The sequence below is a fragment of the Sphaerodactylus townsendi genome, linkage group LG04, assembly GCF_021028975.2.
Source record: "Sphaerodactylus townsendi isolate TG3544 linkage group LG04, MPM_Stown_v2.3, whole genome shotgun sequence".
Taxonomy (NCBI): domain Eukaryota; kingdom Metazoa; phylum Chordata; class Lepidosauria; order Squamata; family Sphaerodactylidae; genus Sphaerodactylus; species Sphaerodactylus townsendi.
Genome location: NC_059428.1, coordinates 2,131,553 through 2,150,812, shown reverse-complemented (window position 1 = coordinate 2,150,812; position 19,260 = coordinate 2,131,553). Strand labels below are relative to the sequence as shown.

Genomic DNA, 19,260 nt, shown 5'->3' with positions numbered 1-19,260 from the left:
TTATCTGTACACCGCCCTGAGCCCTTCGGGGATAGGGCGGTATACTAAATTTAATTCATCATCATCATCATCATCATCATCATCATCATCATCATCATCATCATCATCATCATCATCATCATCATCATCATCATCATCATCATCATCAAACTAGCTGACCTCCCTTTCCCCTTACCTCCTGCACTTTCTCCTATTGGCGATTTTATGAGTGGTCTGTTAAGGGGGACTATAGTTAACGTTGATGTCTGTTTTCCCCCTTCGTTGATGTTGTGGTGCTGTGAGATGTTGACTGACTGTTTTTATTGTTCTGGATTATCCTTTGCATCTTGACTCCCTTCTTTGCAACACCCCTCCCGCCCAGAGGTGTATCGAGGAGAAATGGCGCCCAGGGGCAACACCTCCTCTGGTAAGGTGACCACATTGTCACCTTTTTAAACCGGGACCGGGGGGGGGGACGCATGGCCGCAGGAGCGCCCCAAAAGGCAGTGCGCTCCTGCAGCCGCGTGCACGGGAGGCTGCTGCACTGCCTTCTGGGGCGCTCCCCTGTTTCCCGCCCTGTGACAGGGCAGGAAAAGGGGAGCGCCCCACAAGTGCGGCAGCCTTCCAAAAATTGGGACAGTGAAAAAACCCCGCGGGACGCGGGACAAATTGGTTTAAGGCGGGACTGTCCCGCCAAAAGTGGGACGTCTGGTCACCTTGTCCTCTGGGTGCCCAGCACCCCTCCCACACACACACTTGGGGGAGGGGCTCGGGGCAGGGGGCACCTGAAGGAGGTGTTGTCCCCAGGTGCCATTTCCTCCAATATGCCTCTGGGTGGGAGGATCGTGGCCCCCCCAAGCTGCCCATCCGCCTCCCTGTAGGCCGCCACCTGTGCTCCCCAGGCCCTGCCCTTGTGGGGGGCAGAGCGCCACAGCGGGCGGCCCAGGAGGTGGCCTGCTGCCGTGGTGCCCATCTGAGCTGCCCCTGAGGGTCTGGGGAGGGAAGGAGGAGGCTTGGATGGGTACCACGAAAGCAGGCTGGCTCCTGGCAGCATTTAGGCACCTCCCCCCCCGCCAACCCAGTTCTTCCGAGCCAGGTCGACACGGGGGGGTGCGCCTCCCCCGGGCTACTGCTCCCGGGGTCATTTGACACCACCACCACCACCACCACCTGGTCCCTGTGGGCAGTAGGCCCCTGCTCCCACCTTCCAACTGGGATATAAGGGCTCGGGAATCTCTCTATTCCTATTTGTATCTGACGAAGGGAACTTGGTCTTTGGAGAGCTCATACCGCCCAAAGTCTCACTGGTGTCGGAGGTGTCACTGGACTCAAATCTAGCACACCAACACGACTGCCCTCTGAAACGGGCATTAATCGGGCCACCTTGACTTTATGTGGGACATTATTTTGGCCCTGGTTCCAAAATCTTACCGGCGTTGATGGGCTCGGAGAACGGGTCTGAAGGACAACCTCTGCTGAAACAAAGGAGAAAAAAAAGGTCTTAACATCTGGGCGGAAGATATTTGGAGGCTGGCTTCGGGCGAAGGCAGGGGGGCAGGGGCCAGAAGAAAAGGAACAAATCTGCAGACATAGATCTTATTAAACAAATTATTTTATTATTTTATTTTATTTTATTTATCTCAACTTTTATACCGCCCCATCCGCGAAGGGCTCTGGGCGGTGTACAACAGACAGTCACATATAAAGATAAAATGACTAAAACCTTTAAAAGCAGCGATAAAAATAAAGACTAATAAATAAGAATGGCGTCCAGCAGCCCCATTTTTCCAAAATCCTCTCTCAAGAGGGACCAACGGCAAGTCCCAAGGTGGCAAGAGGCCCAGATGTAAAGGACTGGGGGGGGGCACCATCAACGGCTGGTCCCTCCAAAGGCCCGGCGGAACAACTCCGTTTCACAAGGCCTCCTGGGCGTGGAACTTCCCAGTGAGGTCCCGGGCGAGGGCCCGTTCGACAGCTGGTGGAAGAGCTGCCCATTCAGTGGGGCCGGGGCCAGGAGCCGTGAGAAGTGCCCTGGCCCGCGTGGAGGCCAGCCGTATCATTGAGGGGCTAGGGACCACCAGTAAATTGGCCTCCGCTGAACGAAGAGGCCGTACAGGGACATATGGGGTGATGCGGTCTCGAAGATACGAGGGCCCTGGGCCGCGTAAGGCCTTAAAGGTCATCACCAAAACCTTGAAGATGATTATTATAGACAATATAAATAATATAAAAATAGAGAAATATGCAGAACTGGAGAAGAAACTAATATTAAAATGGGATAGAACACCGAAACAGTTGGCCTATATGATAAGTGGACTCAGTCCGAAATGTTGGCATTGTGGGGATAAAAATGCAATATATACCCACATGTGGCTAGAATGTCCAGAAGTAAAATATATGTGGGAAAATGTTATAATATATATAGAAAAATCTGTGAAGGTAAAAATAAAGATAAACATAGATTTGTTATTTATAGGCATATTGGATTATACAAGAATAGAACAAAGAAAGAGAAAGCTTTTCAAACTCATGATCAGAGCGGCCCGTGCAGCAGTAGCATTGGGGTGGAAAGACAAAAAAAATCTGGACAATTCAGAAATGGTTGGAATATATATGGGGAGCAAACACAATTAGAAAATTTTGACATCATGTCAAGAAACCAAATATGGCAAGAAAAACAAAAAGATACAAAGTAGATCTGGATGGGATTCAAAGACGGGTTAAACGAAATTGGAATCACAGAAGAAAAATGGACAAGAAGATTGAACAGAATGGACCTGCTGCTGCGCATCAAAAGAAGAGAAGAAGAGGGGGGAGGGGAAAAGGGGGGGGAAGGATATGGAGGATGAAATATAAGACATACAATATAAATCTGTAATAATTCCGAAATATCAATAAAAAAATTTTTGTTTAAAGAGATGAAAAAAAAGGGGGGGGGGAGGAACAAATCTGCAGGTGACCACCTCTTCTTTGCCAGCCAAGGCAATTACAAATGCTGATTTCCAAATATTATCACTTAACTGAAATTGCAGTGGGCCAAAACAACTATTCAAGAGGGTGAAGGCCAAAGGTGATAAAACTCACATGTAGACAGAGGGTGTTTCCGCACAGGTTATTTGTTGTGGGCTTGATGCAGCTCAGAAGTGGGTTTTTCCCCGTTTCCTCGCACTGACGTGGAACATTCGTGCACTTCCCAGGGATTTCCTGTCATTTTTCCCAGCTCTTTCTCAAAATTGCATCGCTAGGAAGCTTTGGGAAGGATCTCAGCAAAGAACTGGGGGGCTGCGAAGTGGGTGGGGACATTTGGATTTTCCTGGCCCCGACCACACAGCAGCCATTTCTACCAGACAGCCATTTCCTCTCCCTGCTGCAGAGAGGTTTGCCTTTTCCCCCCATCCGCAGTTTAATAGCTATCCCATTACAGCAAAGTATGAAAAGGTCCAAGTTGACCTTGAGTGTTGGAGAAGGAGTAGCACCTCTCTCGGTGCTCTCTACCTGGAAAGGGGTTTTGTTTTATGGGCTGGCAGGCAACCAGGGGTATGCCTCGTTCCGCCAGCTTATTCAGCTGCATCTGCTGACCAAGCCAAAGAACCCCCTACCTTGCCTCATTCTTCATATTATCAAGGGCCCACATGAAGAAGAGGAGAAGGAGGAGGAGAAGAAGGAGAAGGAGGAGGAGGAGGAAGAGGAGGAGGAGGAGGAGGAGAAGAAGAACAAGAAGGAGGAGGAGGAGGAGAAGAAGGAGGGAGAAGGAGGAGGAGGAGAAGAAGGAGGAGGAGGAGGAGAAGAAGAACAAGAAGGAGGAGGAGGAGAAGAAGGAGGAGGAGGAGGAGGAGGAGAAGAACAAGGAGGAGGAGGAGGAGAAGGAGGAGGGAGAAGGAGGAGAAGAAGGAGGGAGAAGGAGGAGGAGAAGAAGGAGGAGGAGGAGAAGAAGAAGAACAAGAAGGAGGAGGAGGAGAAGGAGAAGGAGGAGGAGGAGGAGGAGGAGAACAAGAAGGAAGAGGAGGAGGAGAAGGAGAAGGAGGAGGAGGAGAAGGAGGAGGAGGAGAAGAAGGAGGAGGAGGAGAAGAAGGAGATAAGCCTCCACCACTCAGGTGGAGGAGTGGAGAATCAAACCCGGTTCTCCAGATTTAGAATCCACCTGCTCTTAACCACTACGCCACGCTGGATAAGGATATTATCTCTGTTTCTATCCGTAACATGAGGAAATTGTAAGCACAGAAGGAATGCTAATGCTAATGTAACTTGGGAAGGAACAAAAAAATTCTACTCTGACCTGGATGGCTTTTATGTATGTTTGTACTTATGAGAAAACCATGCCTAGAAATTTTGCTGAATCTTGTAGAATATTAGGAAAAGCTGTACCTGCTTCTGAACGTTCTATACTACTGTCTGAAAAAAGGATTGTATTTTATTTGTGGAAATGTTGGACAAAAAGTTATATATATATGTAAAGTGGACAGGGCTATGTTCTTTTGGTACTGTGGTTGGGAAAAATGAAAAAAAAACAATCAGGTTTTAAATTTGGGAGGTCGACTACCTAGGGCTGTCATAACCCCTACTTGAACAACTATTTTAAATCCTTTTATAGGAAAAACTCATCCTTGGTGGGGAACTTTTCTCAGAGCATTAATTCCCTTCTATGGTGTTGCAGAAATTGAAAAGGCAGTCAAAATTTATCTGCCATAGTAGAGGATGGATTTCAGTATACTGCTCATGCCATGTCAGGAATACAAACAGAATTACATTCTATAACTGATATAGTTCTCCTGACTGCATAACAAAGGGAAACTTGCGCTACGTTAGGTAAGTGCTGCTGTTTGTATGTTGACATGACAGGGAACATTACTACTGACATTACCCAACTCAGGAATGCAGTGCATCCCCTAGACCATATTGCACAGACTAATCCTTGGGACCATGTTTTTGGATGGCTTCCTGGCCTGGGTTGGATGTGCAATATACTTAGCATATGTGTTCTCCTTGCTGGCCTAGGGCTCTTTGTTTGTTGTTGCATACACTGCATCCCTTTCTCTCTCTCTCTTGCACGTCTTCACTTGCTTCATAGAGAAGACGAACAAGACGACCCCCAGGTATTCCCCTACGTGTAGTCACCTCAGGCTCAAGTCCTTCTGCGCCTCCAGTTCTCACTAGTTTGCTTAAACGCACCCTTCAAGTTTTCAGGGTGCATTTGAAAAGGGGGGATCTGTAAGCACAGAAGGAAAGGAGTGAAAGTAAGAAGGAAATAGAAAGTGAGAGAAAGTGAGAGAAAGAGAGAAAAAGAGAAAAAGGAAATGATTTTAGATTTACCAGAAGGTTATTTCTTCCTTCTCTCCATTATTTAGGAAAATAATGGAGAGAAAAAGATTCTGGCAGAAATACAGCTTAAAGTCATTTCACAGAATCATGAAAAAGTGTCTTTGTTAAGAAAAAGCATTTAATGTTCCTACATTCCAGAAAAAGATACATCTTATGCTTGTGTGAAAAGACAAAGCTCATGAAAATAATGTCTTCAACTAAAACATATCTAAAGCACAGACCCAGAAAATAGAAAATAGAAATAAAGCATTTAAATGATTATTTCAACTGAAGTATACTTATATGTAAGCAGTTTTCTTGAAGACATTTTAGTATTAAGAATTATGGCTCAGAAATAGCAAAAGGTACTTTGCTTTTCAAAACAGCCCCTGTTGTCTCTTCCCACATTCCAAAGAAGAGATACTTTTACTTAGCAATGAGCTAAGAAAGTGTGTGTGTAGAAAAATAACTGACCAAGCAGAATTAAAGCAAAGAAAGAGAGTCAAGCCATGTGAGAAACTATATTCTTAAGAATGCTATTTAACAATGTATCATCATGATTAACAATGATGGGAATACTGAAACGTCATGAATTGACAGGGTTTGGCTTTGCAACATTTATGATGCATCAGCTGTCTTTATCCTATAAGAACTGTGACTTTTGTATACTCAGGGCGACTCCTCTGATTCTAAAACAGACCCTCTGAGGGTTTAGAATAAAAGTTATTTATTTAATTATTTCTTGTTGGCTCAAGCTTATTAGCTAACTATTAGTAAACACGTTACTCTGTGGTAACAAAATGGCTCAGGGGGGCTCTCAGCGTACCCGTCCTCCAGTCTCCCTGGCAGTGGCTGTTACAAGGTGGAAAACACCTGGCAACTGCAAGCCCTATCTATATATATAAAAATCTATCAGTGCATTTTTCTGCTGACAGGTAATCTCCCAAACTACTGGACCGATTGCTTTGAAATTTTCACACAACGTTGCATTCACGTGCAGCCAAGTTTCCATACTGTTTCCACACCTCCTGTTGTGTACATGTCACAACTGTGCCCATTATTGTGTACGTGCCACACCCGTGACAGTTGGAACCACAGTTCTGTTCTGCAACATCGCCATCTGCTGGCCGTCAAAGCAACACCCTCTGATACAAGGGAAACAACCATGCCTTCCTTGAAAACCTCTGCCATCTGGAGTGAAAGGGATGGGGCCCGCCATCTGCACATGGCCCACCCACCCTAGCGGAGGAAGGGGAACGTTAGGGAGGGACGGGACAGGTTGCCATGCAAGGGAACGGGAGGGAGGGGAGCGAGGGGCCCCTTGTCCTCCCCTCCATTGCAATCATTGTGCAATTATACATGTTTGAACCGTTCATTTCCCCTTTTCTTTCTTTTCCACTTCACCAGACTCAGCCACAGCAACGCGTGGCCGGGCCCGCTAGTACTAGATAATGGCCTTGCCCTCTTTCCTGGAGCCCAGGACAGGTCCCACACTGGGGTTCTGTGCCCAGAAGAGCCGTATGGACCATGTCAAACAGCCACCTACGGTTCCTGAGACTGCCAGTGTGGTGTAGAGGATAGAGTGGAAGACTAGGACCTGGGGTTGACCTGGATTCGAATCCCCGCTACCTGCCATGCAGGCTCAACCGGGTAACCTTGGGCCTGTCCCAACTTCTCAGCCTGGCCTACCTCACAGGGCTGTTGTGAGGAAGTGGAGGATAGGAGAATGATGTACTAAGCTACTTTGACTCCCAACAGCGGGGAGAAAAGAGGGCTATAAATAAATAAATAAATGCTGATGCATCCCTATTCCGTGGATGAGAATCGCTGCTCACACCAAACCATGCTGGCTTCATTTTGGTTCTTCTTCTCTTCTGTTGAAACTGAGACTGGAAGCTCCTTGGAGCAGGGACCTATGTTGCCTGCTAATGTTTCTGTGGAAAGCGCCAGGTGCATTGATAAGAACATAAGAACGAGCCTGCTGGATCAGACCAGAGTCCATCTAGTCCAGCTCTCTGCTACTCGCAGTGGCCTACCTGGTGCCTTTGGGAGCTCACCTGCAGGAGGTGAAAGCAATGGCCTGCTGCTGCTGCTGCTCCTGAGCACCTGGTCTGCTCAGGCATTTGCAATCTCAGATCAAGGAGGATCAAGATTGGTAGTCATAGATCGACTTCTCCTCCATCAATCTCTCCAAGCCCCTTTTAAAGCTATCCAGGTGAGTGGCCATAACCACCTCCTGTGGCAGCACATTCCAAACGCCAATCACACATTGCGTGAAGAAGTGTTTCCTTTTATTAGTCCTAATTCTTCCCCCCAGCATTTTCAATGGATGCCCCCTGGTTCTAGTATTGTGAGGAAGAGAGAAAAATTTCTCTCCATCAACATTTTCTCCCCCATGCATAATTTTATAGACTTCAATCATATCCCCCCTCAGACGTCTCCTCTCCAAACGAAAGAGCCCCAAATGCTGCAGCCTCTCCTCGTAAGGAAGGTGCTCCAACCCTTCAATCCTCCTCCTTGCCCTTCTCAATTTATTTATTTATTTATTTATTTATTTATTTATTTATTTATTTATTCGGTTTATAGACCGCCCTCCCCCTAAGGGCTCAGGTGCCCAATAGGGAATTGATGTCCCTATATAAATAAATTTCCTGAACCGTAACAACAAGAGAATGTCGGGCTCACCCGTCCTCTCCGGATCCGTGGTGTTTTGCATAGCGACGTAATCTGCTTGCTCGCCGATCCCAGAAAACGCATCTTGCGTGCGCTGTATCTCTGCACTTTTCCGACTGCGCAGGCCTTCCCTGATTCCCGACTTGGCAGACAAAGGATGGATGGAGAAGCGCGCATTTGCACCCTGGTGGAGGTATGGCACCTCTTTGATGCCGTTCTGGTCCAGGTTTAACTGTTTCAGGCTACAGAGGCAAGGACCAAATGATGATGATGAAGAAGAAGAAGAAGGAGGAGGAGGAGTTTGGATTTCTATCCCCCCTTTCTCTCCTGTAGGGGACTCAAAGGGGCTGACAATCTCCTTGCCCTTCCCCCCTCACAACAAACACCCTGTGGGGTGGGTGGGGCTGAGAGAGCTCCCAGAAGCTGTAACTAGCCCAAGGTCACCCAGCTGGCATGTGTGGGAGTGCCCAGGCTAATCTGAATTCCCCAGATAAGCCTCCACAGCTCAGGCGGCAGAGCTGGGAATCAAACACGGTTCCTCAGATTAGATACACAAGCTCTTAACCTCCTACGCCACTGCGGGCAATTCTCGCAGATACAGCGAGCAAAGAAGTGGGACAGAAATGTAATCATTCACACATACCACTACTTTCCAGAACATCATCATTATCCATCAAAACCTTTATCAGTATGTGAAAAAAGGTTTACCCTATGCCGGGTACCTTTCCAGTAACATATTGAAACCAGGGTTCTTTATCCAGATACTTTAAAAAAACAACTTTATACGTTTTATTTGGTAGAGAATAATACATTTTGTCCACTCAATACAAGGTCTGATTTACAGTTAATAAATTCTCATATAACCTCTAAATCATAAAACCTCTAACCTCTAAATAAATTCTCATATAACCTCTAAAGGAGACGGCTGAGGGGGGATATGATTGAAGTCTATAAAATTATGCATGGGGTAGAAAATGTGGACAGAGAGAAATGTTTCTCTCTTTCTCACAATACTAGAACCAGGGGGCTTTCACTGAAAATGCTGGGGGGAAGAATTAGGACTAATGAAAGGAAACACTTCTTCACGCAACATGGGATTGGTGTTTGGAATATGCTGCCACAGGAGGGGGTGATGGCCACTCACCTGGATAGCTTTAAAAGGGGCTTGGACAGATTGATGGAGGAGAAGTCGATCTATGGCTACCAATCTTGATCCTCTTTGATCTGAGATTGCAAATCTATAAATCTGAAGTCTATAAAATTGTGCATGGGGTAGAAAATGTTGACAGAGAGAAATTTTTCTCTCTTTCTCACAATACTAGAACCAGGGGGCATTCATTGAAAATGCTGGGGGGAAGAATTAGGACTAATAAAAGGAAACACTTCTTCACGCAACGTGTGATTGGTGTTTGGAATATGCTGCCACAGGAGGTGGTGATGGCCACTAACCTGGATAGCTTTAAAAGGGGCTTGGACAGATTTATGGAGAAGTCAATTTATGGCTACCAATCTTGATCCTCTTTGATCTGAGATTGCAAATGCCTTAACAGTCCAGGTGCTCGGGAGCAACAGCCGCAGAAGGCCCTTGCTTTCACATCCTGCACGTGAGCTCCCAAAGGCACCTGGTGGGCCACTGCGAGTAGCAGAGAGCTGGACTAGATGGACTCTGGTCTGATCCAGCTGGCTTGTTCTTATGTTCTAAATGCCTTAGCAGACCAGGTGCTCAGGAGCAGCAGCAGCAGCAGAAGGCCATTGCTTTCACCTCCTGCACGTGAGCTCCCAAAGGCACCAGGGGGGCCACTGTGAGTAGCAGAGAGCTGGACTAGATGGACTCTGGTCTGATCCAGCTGGCTTGTTCTTATGTTCTAAATGCCTTAGCAGACCAGGTGCTCAGGAGCAGCAGCAGCAGCAGAAGGCCATTGCTTTCACCTCCTGCACGTGAGCTCCCAAAGGCACCAGGGGGGGCCACTGTGAGTAGCAGAGAGCTGGACTAGATGGACTCTGGTCTGATCCAGCTGGCTTGTTCTATGTTCTAAATGCCTTAGCAGACCAGGGTGCTCAGGAGCTAGCAGCAGCAGCAGAAGGCCCTTGCTTTCACCTCCTGCACGTGAGCTCCCAAAGGCACCAGGGGGGCCACTGGGAGTAGCAGAGAGCTGGACTAGATGGACTCTGGTCTGATCCAGCTGGCTTGTTCTTATGTTCTTATGAGTGCTATTTCCCCCCAATATGCCTCTGGTTCAGTAGCATCCCCCTGACACTGAGTTGCATTGGGCTAGGGGCCAGGGGGCACAGGGGTGGCCCGCTAGTTCCAGAAGCCCACTCACCTGCGGAGGTTAGCTAGGCTGACAAAGACGTCTAGGTGAGAAAGGTGGTTGTCATCCAAGAGCAGCACTTCCAGGGCAGGGAAGCTCGGGCAGCCGGAGTCATCGCTGGAAAGACAAAACGCTTTTCGTTGGAAGTGTCGTGTATTTAAAGCTTTATTGTGCGGCCAAACAGAAAGCCTTCGACGATACACCACCAATCATTGGACGCGCTTGGCCATTCTGTTCAGGACCACGAGTGCTGCACCCACACAAATAAAACCTGAAAGCTAGGAAAAGGTACGCACCCTTAGTATATCTGCCCAGTGGTGGGATCCAAAAATTTTAGTGACAGGTTCCCACGGTGGTGGGATTCAAACAGTGGCGTAGCGCCAATGGGGCTGGGCGGGGCACGGGCGTGGCCGGGCATTCTGGGGCGAGGCATTGATAATTTCTCTGTTACTGTAAAAAACTCTTCCTGTTAAAAAAAAAAGTTCCTAATTTCCAGCTGGTCTCTTTCTGTCCATCATTCAAACTCATTCTAGCAAGTCCTATCGTCTACTGCCAACAGAAACAACTACTTCTCCTCTAACTGACTGCCTGTCAAATACTTAATACTTTCAAATACTTAATTTTGTTTCTAGAAATCAAAAGGAGGATGCTTTCCTTAAACAAGGAACTTGACCCTATTTCTAAAACATGTTTTTAAAACAGCCCAACTGGGAGAATGATCCCGTTTTCTACCTTCGCTAACCAGCCACATAGGAGACGACAGGACTTTATGATTTTTGGACCTAATGGGATTTCTAACGGAAAAGCAGACCCAATTAGTAGCCCCCTCTCGGCACACCCCGAGCCTCACCTCAACGCCCCGCCCCCCCTGCTGTCTGCTGCTTGCCCTCTCGGGTCTCCCTCTGACCTTACCTATCAGAAACAGCCAGGTCGAGAGGGAGAGAGCTGAGACCGTTGGCGGTGAGGTGGAGAGCTTTCAAGCGGGGCAGGACACCCAGTGCCCGGATGTCCTTGGGAGACAGGTTGTTGTAAGAAAGGTCCAAGATCTGCAAGAGAGGCACAGCAAAGAGTTCTGAAGCCCAGAAAGAACTGCCTCCAAGTCAAGAGCATTAGTAGAGAAGGAGAAGAGTTTGGATTTATATCCGTCCTTTCTCTATTGTAAGGAGATTCCAGGTGGCCTACAAGCTCCTTTCCCTCCCTCTCCCCACAACAGACACCTGGTGAGGCAGGTGGGGCTGAGAGAGGTCAGAGACTAGCTGTGACTAGCCCAGGGTCATCCAGCAGGATTGCAGGAGTGCGGAAACAAACCCGGTTCACCAGATAAGCCTCTGCCACTCATGTGGAGGAATGGAGAATCAAACCCGGTTCTCCAGATTAGAATCCACCTGCTCTTAACTGCTACACCACGCTGGCTCTATTATAAAGCACCTACTTGATAGCACAGTCTACCTTAACTACCTCTGAAGAAGGGAGCTCGGCTTCACAGAAGCTCATGCCGGAATTTATTTATTTTTATTTACTACATTCATATCCCATCCTGCCGACCGAAGTCAAGCTCAGGGTGGAATAAACATTGGCCCTTTCTGCAAAATCCCCCCAAATGTTCTGAAAACGTTCGTAAAGTGAGCTGACGAAGTGGTGCCCAGGACAAAGTTTGAGGAAAGCAGAGGCTGGTTTGCAAACGCTTAGAGATGACATGCAGAATTTACATAGGTCATCTCAGGGTTCTCCAGATGTTATGGACTACAGTTCCCATCATCCCTGCCAGCATGAGCAATTAGCCATGCTGGCAGGGGATGATGGGAACTGTAGTCCATAACATCTGGAGGGCCACGAGTTTGACACCTATGGTGTAACCTCTGTCTGTGGGTTCTGCAGGGCAGAACTTGGAATGAGTTTGCAACAACAAATTTTAAAAACAAAATGGTTTACTTTCTTAACATATAACATATAACATCAATATTTAACATCACACTTCAAGGTCCTGTTCAGGTTGCATTTTCAAGTCCTTATATTTACAGCCGACTGATACTGCCAAGACCAATTCTTCTTTGCAAGTGGGTTGGCTCCTGAAGACTCCAAGGGCTTGGTGAACAGGATTCAACATGATGAAGGTTTCCAGGAGAACTCTCACCCATTACAAACACAAAAAAAAAAAACCACCAAGGTCCGAGTCTGGTAGCCTCGTCTCCTCCAAACTACATGAGCTCTGCAGCCTCCTGCTGCTTTGAGTCTCCACCCCTTTCTGGGTCAACCCATTCTGAGCATGGGGGTTACATACGCACAGCAAGTGAAAACGTTTTGAAAAACTTTTCAGCCTCAAGAATAGTTTAAAAACATTTCAAGGCTGGAAATAAAACTTTTTGGGGTGAAAACAATGCAGAACTCCATGAAGGAAAGCAGTTTATTTCCTGACTTAAAACGTTTTAAGTGAAACTGTGCAGAAAGAGCCGTCGCTCACTTTTACGGGGCTGCTGGAACCACTGGTTAACTTCCCCCGGGAGCCAGGGGGTCGTAGCGGTTGGAGAGCCACACCAGGATCTGGAGAGATCCAGATTCAAACCCCGCTGCCACAAAGAAAACTTGATTCAAGGTCCGGGACCTAACGAGGAGGCAGCTTCATATCCACACCTGAGAAAGCCCGATAGCACCCAAGGTCCCTTTTGATCTTACTTCCAAGTGGGGAAAGTCCCCAGCGTTGACCTCAAGGTTTCTCAAGCCGTTCAAGGAAAGGTCCAATTCCCGTAGGACAGGAAACTGACGAAAAACTCCTAGATTTTTTAAAAGAGAAAGCATTCATTGGGCAGGTCAATGCAGTGGTTGACTAAGCCTTTGAAAAAGTGTACCCCCCACCACTTAGCACCTATACACACTTATGAACCCTGCTGGATCAGATCAGTGAAGGTCCACCTAGTCCAGCACCCTGTCCCACACAGTGGCCAACCAGTTCCTCTGGAGGTCCAGCAACAGGGCATAGAGGCCAAGGCCTTCTCCTGATAAGAACCTCCAAAGAGCCCTGCTGGATGAGACCACTGAAGGTCCACCTAGTCCAGCATCCTGCCTCACACAGTGGCCAACCTGGTTCTTAATACCAACAAGACAAAGGAGCTTGTAGTGGACTATAGAAGGAATAGCTCAGAAATTCAGCCCTTGACTATAAATGGAGATCAAGTAGAGCGGGTGGCTAGTTTTAAATTTCTGGGCGTTATGATTAAAGAGGACCTGACCTGGGGCGACATTGGTGACTGCTCAAGGGTGGTTCAGGAAGGCTCCAGCAAAGACAGTAGTATCTGAGACCGTTAAGGAAACAACAACTGAATGGAAAACTCCTGGTGTCCTTTTACCGCTGTGCTATAGAGAGTGTCTTAACCTACTGCATCTGTGTATGGTTCTCCAGTTGCACAGTGGCAGGTAGGAAGGCGCTCCAAAGGGTGATCACTCCTGCACAGAGGATTATCGGCTGCCCTCTCCCCTCCTTGAAGAAGAACTCTTATAATTCCTCGGGCTGCCAAAAGAAAAGCCCAAATATTCTTGAGAGAGACCCGCTCTCATCCAGCACACTCTCTTTTTTTTGAACTGTTACCATCCCGCAGACGACAAGCAGGTCTACATCAAAACTAGGGACAAAGAGGCTTAGAGACAGCTTCTACTCTAGAGCTGTGGCTATGCTGAACTCCTCGTGGCTCTTCGTCGTTGATGTGTTTGGGGCTGTGGGTAGGGATGGGTGGAGGGAAGGGGAAAGTGAGGATGGGGTATGAGTCTGAAATTGTGTGCATCGAGGAATGCTGCTGTACATTTCGTTGTGCGTGCACAATGACAATAAATGCTTATGCTTATGCTCTGGAGGTCCAGCAACAGGCTTAGTGGCTGAGGCCTTCTCCTGATAAGAACCTCCAAAGAGCCCTGATGGATCAGACCAGTGAGGGTCCATTTAGTCCAGCATCCTGACTCACACAGTGGCCAGCCAGTTCCTCTGGAGGTCCAACAGCAGGGCTTAGGTTAGAAGCTGAGGCCTTCCCCAGTGAATCAGACCCCAGACCCAGGAGAGCAGGTAGCATAGCTACTCCCCAAACAGCACTCCAGGGCAAAACCCAGGAGCTGCCTCCCCTCTCCAAGCAGCTGTGCCCAAATCTTGTAGGATGTGCTTCTTTACCTAAAGTCAACAGATTTTCTTGTGGCATTTTCGATGTAGGCTTAATGGAATCTAACAGCCTTTCCGAACTCTTCTTCCTTGGCCTCCTGGCGCGTATCGGAAGAAAAGGTAAATTCTCAATTCCTGGTAAATTCATCTTCTCCAACAACAGCCTGCGATCGAGGGCAACGCTTGGCTTTGTTTTACACAACACAAGCTTCCTTTATTGGCATATAAAACAGGGACACAATTCTTTTAAAACAAAACAAGGTTAAGAAATGCAATTAAAACGACTAATTGCCAGTATAAAATCTGCAACAGTTTCACAAAAGAGCACATCAGAGCTGTTCAGGAGATTGGGTATCTTTATAACACTCTATGCCACTCGAGAACACGTTGCAAGAAAATGGAATTCATGTATTTCATGCGCATTCTATTGTATTTAGAAAGGCATAGAAACATGGAGAATGGTCAAGTGTTTCAACCGGTAGTCATATCAATAACGGTGCAAAAGTCTTTGTAGAACGCTCCATATTCTCTAAATCTTCCTTCCAGCAGAGCTGATGGCAGCACATTACATCTTTGTCAGAGCTAAGGCTCTCCTCTGGTGGGATTAATCAGCAGATCTAAGATAAGCTTGCCATAATCTCCGACGAACCTCGCATGGGATTAATAATGTAGTCGAGAACAGGTTGGTTCTATGGCAGCACGGAAATCAAATTATGAAAATCAAGAACTAAGAGCCTATTCTTAACTAGTCTGAAGGCTTCCACCCTTTGTGGAGCAAAAGGAGTGATTCCAAGTGGGGAAACCAATAGCCTTAACCTTTCTAAAAGATCAAAGTATGCCATTCTGGAAATAAAAGTGATCTGATAAACAGAGAGGGAATATATAGCTATTGATCCCACTAGAAAATGTATATGCAGCCAATATTTTATGTAGCCCTTATCCATGCCAAGGTTTCGTAGAGTCGCTAGGCCCATCTTCAATGCAACAACGCAGCATAAGTTGGCACACACTCTAAGGAGCCCCATTAGTTCTCGGCTGAATTTGGAATGTAATACAATTAAATGGATTTATTTTTTGCCAAAATCCAAATGGGGAACCAGACAGTAGCAAGGAGCCAATCCTAGCCTCCCCCAAAACCTTCTGCCAGTTTAAGTGGGAATGTATTGATTGCCTTTACTGTAAAAAAAAAGCGATATATTGCTGTCATGTTGGTATGTGCCGAGGTAGTTACTGCTAGTCGCTGTGAGGGCTTTTGTTTTGTTTTCTTGCAATCCCGTGCAGACCCTGAGCAGTCCTGAGGGACGAGGCATGGCTTTCATTCAGCCTGGGTCCTTGGGACGGCCAAAGATTCAGAGGCAGATTGGGTCACTGGACAGTCCAAGAGACCTAGCCAGCTGGAACCACAACAGGTCTAGACCTGCCCAGTGCTTTTCTTCATGCTGTCATTGCCCAAATCCATGCGGCAAAAGAAGGAGGAGGAGGAGAATAGTTTGAATTTACACCCCACATTTCTCTCCTGTAAGGAGACTCAAAGGGGCTGACAATCTCCTTGCCCTTCCCCCTCCCCCAAACACTCCCCACCTCTTGTGAGTCAGGTGGGGCTGAGAGAGCTCCGAAGACCCGTGACTAGCCCAAGGTCACCCAGCTGGCGTGTGTTGGAGGGCACAAGCTAATCTGGTTCCCCAGATAAGCCTCCACCGCCTGCTGCAGAGCCGGGGAATCGAAACCGGTTCTCCAGACCAGAGTGCAATCTCCGTTTCTGACCGCTACGCACACTGCGCGCAGGGAGATGCACCGGCAACCCTGCCTCACGTCGCCTTCGCTCGCAGATCTGAGCTGGGCAGCTCAAGAGCTCCGGCTTGTTCTCGCCGTTTGTATTCTCCGAACTTTCCTGGTATTTAAACAGCCTTCCACTCGGGCAGAGATTTCTCAGGAGCTCCACGATGAGATCACTGATGCAGGGGTCTGCGACCTGCGGCTCTCCAGGTGTTCAACTGGCCATGCTGGCAGGGGCTGATGGGATTTGTGTAGAACCATGAACATCTAGAGAGCCGCAGGTTGCAGACCCCGCACCAATGGGAACACCGGATTCTACTGCGATTAATGGAGTTTGCCTTCCTCGCTCTAATATGGTTGCCAATCCCCAAGAGATCGTCCAGATGAGATCAGTTCTGGAGGAAATGGCTGCTTCCAAGGGTGGACTCTATAGCATTATACCCTGCTGGAGTGCCCTCCCACCCACCCTCACTCCCTCCAAACCTCCCCCTTCCTGACACCAGCATGGTGTGGTGGTTAAGAGGGGGTGCGCTCTAATCTGGAGAACCGGGTTGGATTCCCCGCTCTGCCACCTGAGCTGTGGAGGTTTATCTGGGGAATCAGATTAGCCTGTGCACTCCAGCACACGCCCTCTGGGTGACCTTTGGGTCAATAGCCTGCCTGGAGTTTTCCTCAGCTCCCACCCACCTCACAGCGGGTGCTGTTGCAGGGGGAGGGGAAAAGAGCCAGGGGTCCCCTTCTTAAGAACATCAGAACGCAGCCTGCTGGATCAGACTCAGGAGTCCATCTTAGTCCAGCACTCTGCTACTCGCAGAGTGGCCTCACCAGGTGCCTTTTTGGGATTCACGCAGGGAGGTGAAAGCACGGCCTTCTGCTGCCAGCTGTTGCCTCCGTGAGCACCTGGTCTGGGCTAAGGCATTTGGCAACTGAGATCAAGGAGGATCAAGATTGGTAGCAGCCATAGGATCGATCTCTCCTCCATAAATCTGTCCAAGCCCCTTTTAAAGCTATCCAGGTTAGTGGCCATCACCACCCCCTTGAGTCTCCGACAGGAGAGAAAGGGGGTGTATAAATCCAAACTCTTCTTCTTAATTAGAGCAGAAATGTTTTGGGCCGAAAATTACCATATTATTTTAGTTGTATTAGACAAAGGCAGGTTTGGTTTTCTTGAAAGTTTATACCTCCAAAATCTCACAGCTCCCCAACAGTGGTGGTATTCAGCAGATCCACACCACTTTGGCAGAACTGGTTGTTCAATTATTTGAATCCCACCCCTGGGACTCCCTGAGGTGCTCCTGGACTTGAGTCGAGCTTGATAAAATGATAAAATGAAAACAGGGATCCTTACGCATCCATTCTTCGCCATGGATGAAGACCCAGTTCCTCCGTGTATAGCTTGACCCCAGCCATACAGCCGCAGGGACGTGCATTCACGATCAACCTATGAGCCCGCCCGAGGCAGTTAAAGGGGCCTGGGTCGAATGGACGGGAGCTTTGGACCCAGCCTCTTCGGGACACACGGCTTAGCAAAATGGAAGTCCCCTTTGATGACCGATCTTCATTAGCTAGCCATTCCGCGACATGCAGAATAGCCGCACTTTCAAACTGCTTTCAGTGCTCTTTGAAAGTTGCAAGCGAATGGTATAAAATCCACTTTCAAACAGTTGTGAAAGTGGCTTGAAAATGCATTATTTTGCATGTGCAGAAGGGGCCAAAGAGTCCTACTTACCGAGACAAAATTTTGATTGCTTATATCCACTGAGCAGAGATGCGAAGGGCTTTTCACACAGTGCAGCTTCATCTGGGAAATTGAAACAAGACAAGGAATGGGTCATGTGCGAAGAAGCATTTCTGAACTAGAGAGGCAACGGTGACATGCTTACCCTTTGGAGGAGCAATACGAATCACGGCATCAAGGGCTCACCATCTCCCCCCTTCCCATCAGATATTCAGGCCTCCCACTGGACAGGTCAGGAGACCTCAACCATTATGGAAATCCTAAAATCCTAGAATCATAGAGTTGGAAGAGACCAGAAGGGCCATCAAGTCCAACCCCCAGCCCTGAAGGAACACACACGATCCAAGCATTTCTGACGGATGTTCGTGTTCTAATCTGTTGATTATTGCTCAAATTTGAAAGGCCTATGGCTATCAAATAGAGATTGATATTGATTGACAGATGGCCATCCAGCCTTTGTTGAAAAACCTCCAAAGAAGGAGACTCCACCACACTCCAAGGGAGCAGTTTCCCCTGTCCAACAGCCCTGACTGTCAGGAAGTTCTTCCCAATGTTAAGGGAATGGTGGTGGAATCTCTTTTCTCATAGTTTGTATCCATTATTCCTGGTCCCAGTCTCTGGAGCAGCAGAAAATAAACTCGCTCCCTCTTCAACATGACACCCATTTAAATATTTAAAGATGGCTACCATGTCACGCCTTAATCATCCCACCAGGTCTCTGTAATGCCTATAAAATCATATCCCCCTGTCCAGAGGTGGGCTCCAGCAGGTTCTCACAGGTTCCCAAGAGTAGGTTACTAATTATTTGTGTGTGCCGAGAGGGGGTTACTAATGGGTGATTTTGCCACGTGATTTCTGCCTTAGTTACGCCCCTCCTCTCAGCAGCAGCACGCAGAACTTGAAGCAGTCTAGCAGGAGGTGCCCCGGCGGGCATGGCAGCCTGCGCCTGCGTGCATTCGTTTCCCGCCCATGGACTGGCACAGCGGCTGCGTCCTGGCCACAGCCCTGCCCAGGAATGCCTCTGCCTGCAATGACCTGCCACGCCTCCCGTCGTGTCTCCCATTCAGTCCCATTGGCGCTACGCCACAGTTTGAATCCCACCACCATGGGAACCTGTTACTAAAATTTTTGGATCCCACCACTGCCTCTGTCTGCATTAGGAGCTCAAGCCTCAAACTCTTCCTTCTTATTGGCAAGCATTGGGTACTATTGGCACGTAGACACCTGAGAGCCCACACCTTCCGCTCCGTAAGTCCAAGCCCTCTAGATGGGACTCTGCCATTCGCTCTCTTTCATTTAAATTCCTCGGTTGGTCAACCTTACATTTGACTAATTTCCCAACA

At 48.0% G+C, this 19,260-nt stretch overlaps 1 protein-coding gene across 1 annotated transcript in view; it reads right to left on the bottom strand.

The window, feature by feature from the left end:
- Positions 1-19,260, bottom strand: part of XRRA1 (X-ray radiation resistance associated 1) — a 50,137-nt gene that overhangs the window by 17,719 nt on the left and 13,158 nt on the right. The window contains exons 4-10 of the mRNA XM_048492966.1: positions 17,909-17,980; positions 16,216-16,294; positions 12,894-13,033; positions 11,175-11,308; positions 10,275-10,379; positions 7,963-8,192; positions 1,285-1,454 (exon numbers count right to left, since the gene is read on the bottom strand). Coding sequence (XP_048348923.1) covers positions 1,285-1,454; positions 7,963-8,192; positions 10,275-10,379; positions 11,175-11,308; positions 12,894-13,033; positions 16,216-16,294; positions 17,909-17,980 — 930 coding nt within the window. The remainder of the gene's footprint in view (positions 1-1,284; positions 1,455-7,962; positions 8,193-10,274; positions 10,380-11,174; positions 11,309-12,893; positions 13,034-16,215; positions 16,295-17,908; positions 17,981-19,260) is intronic.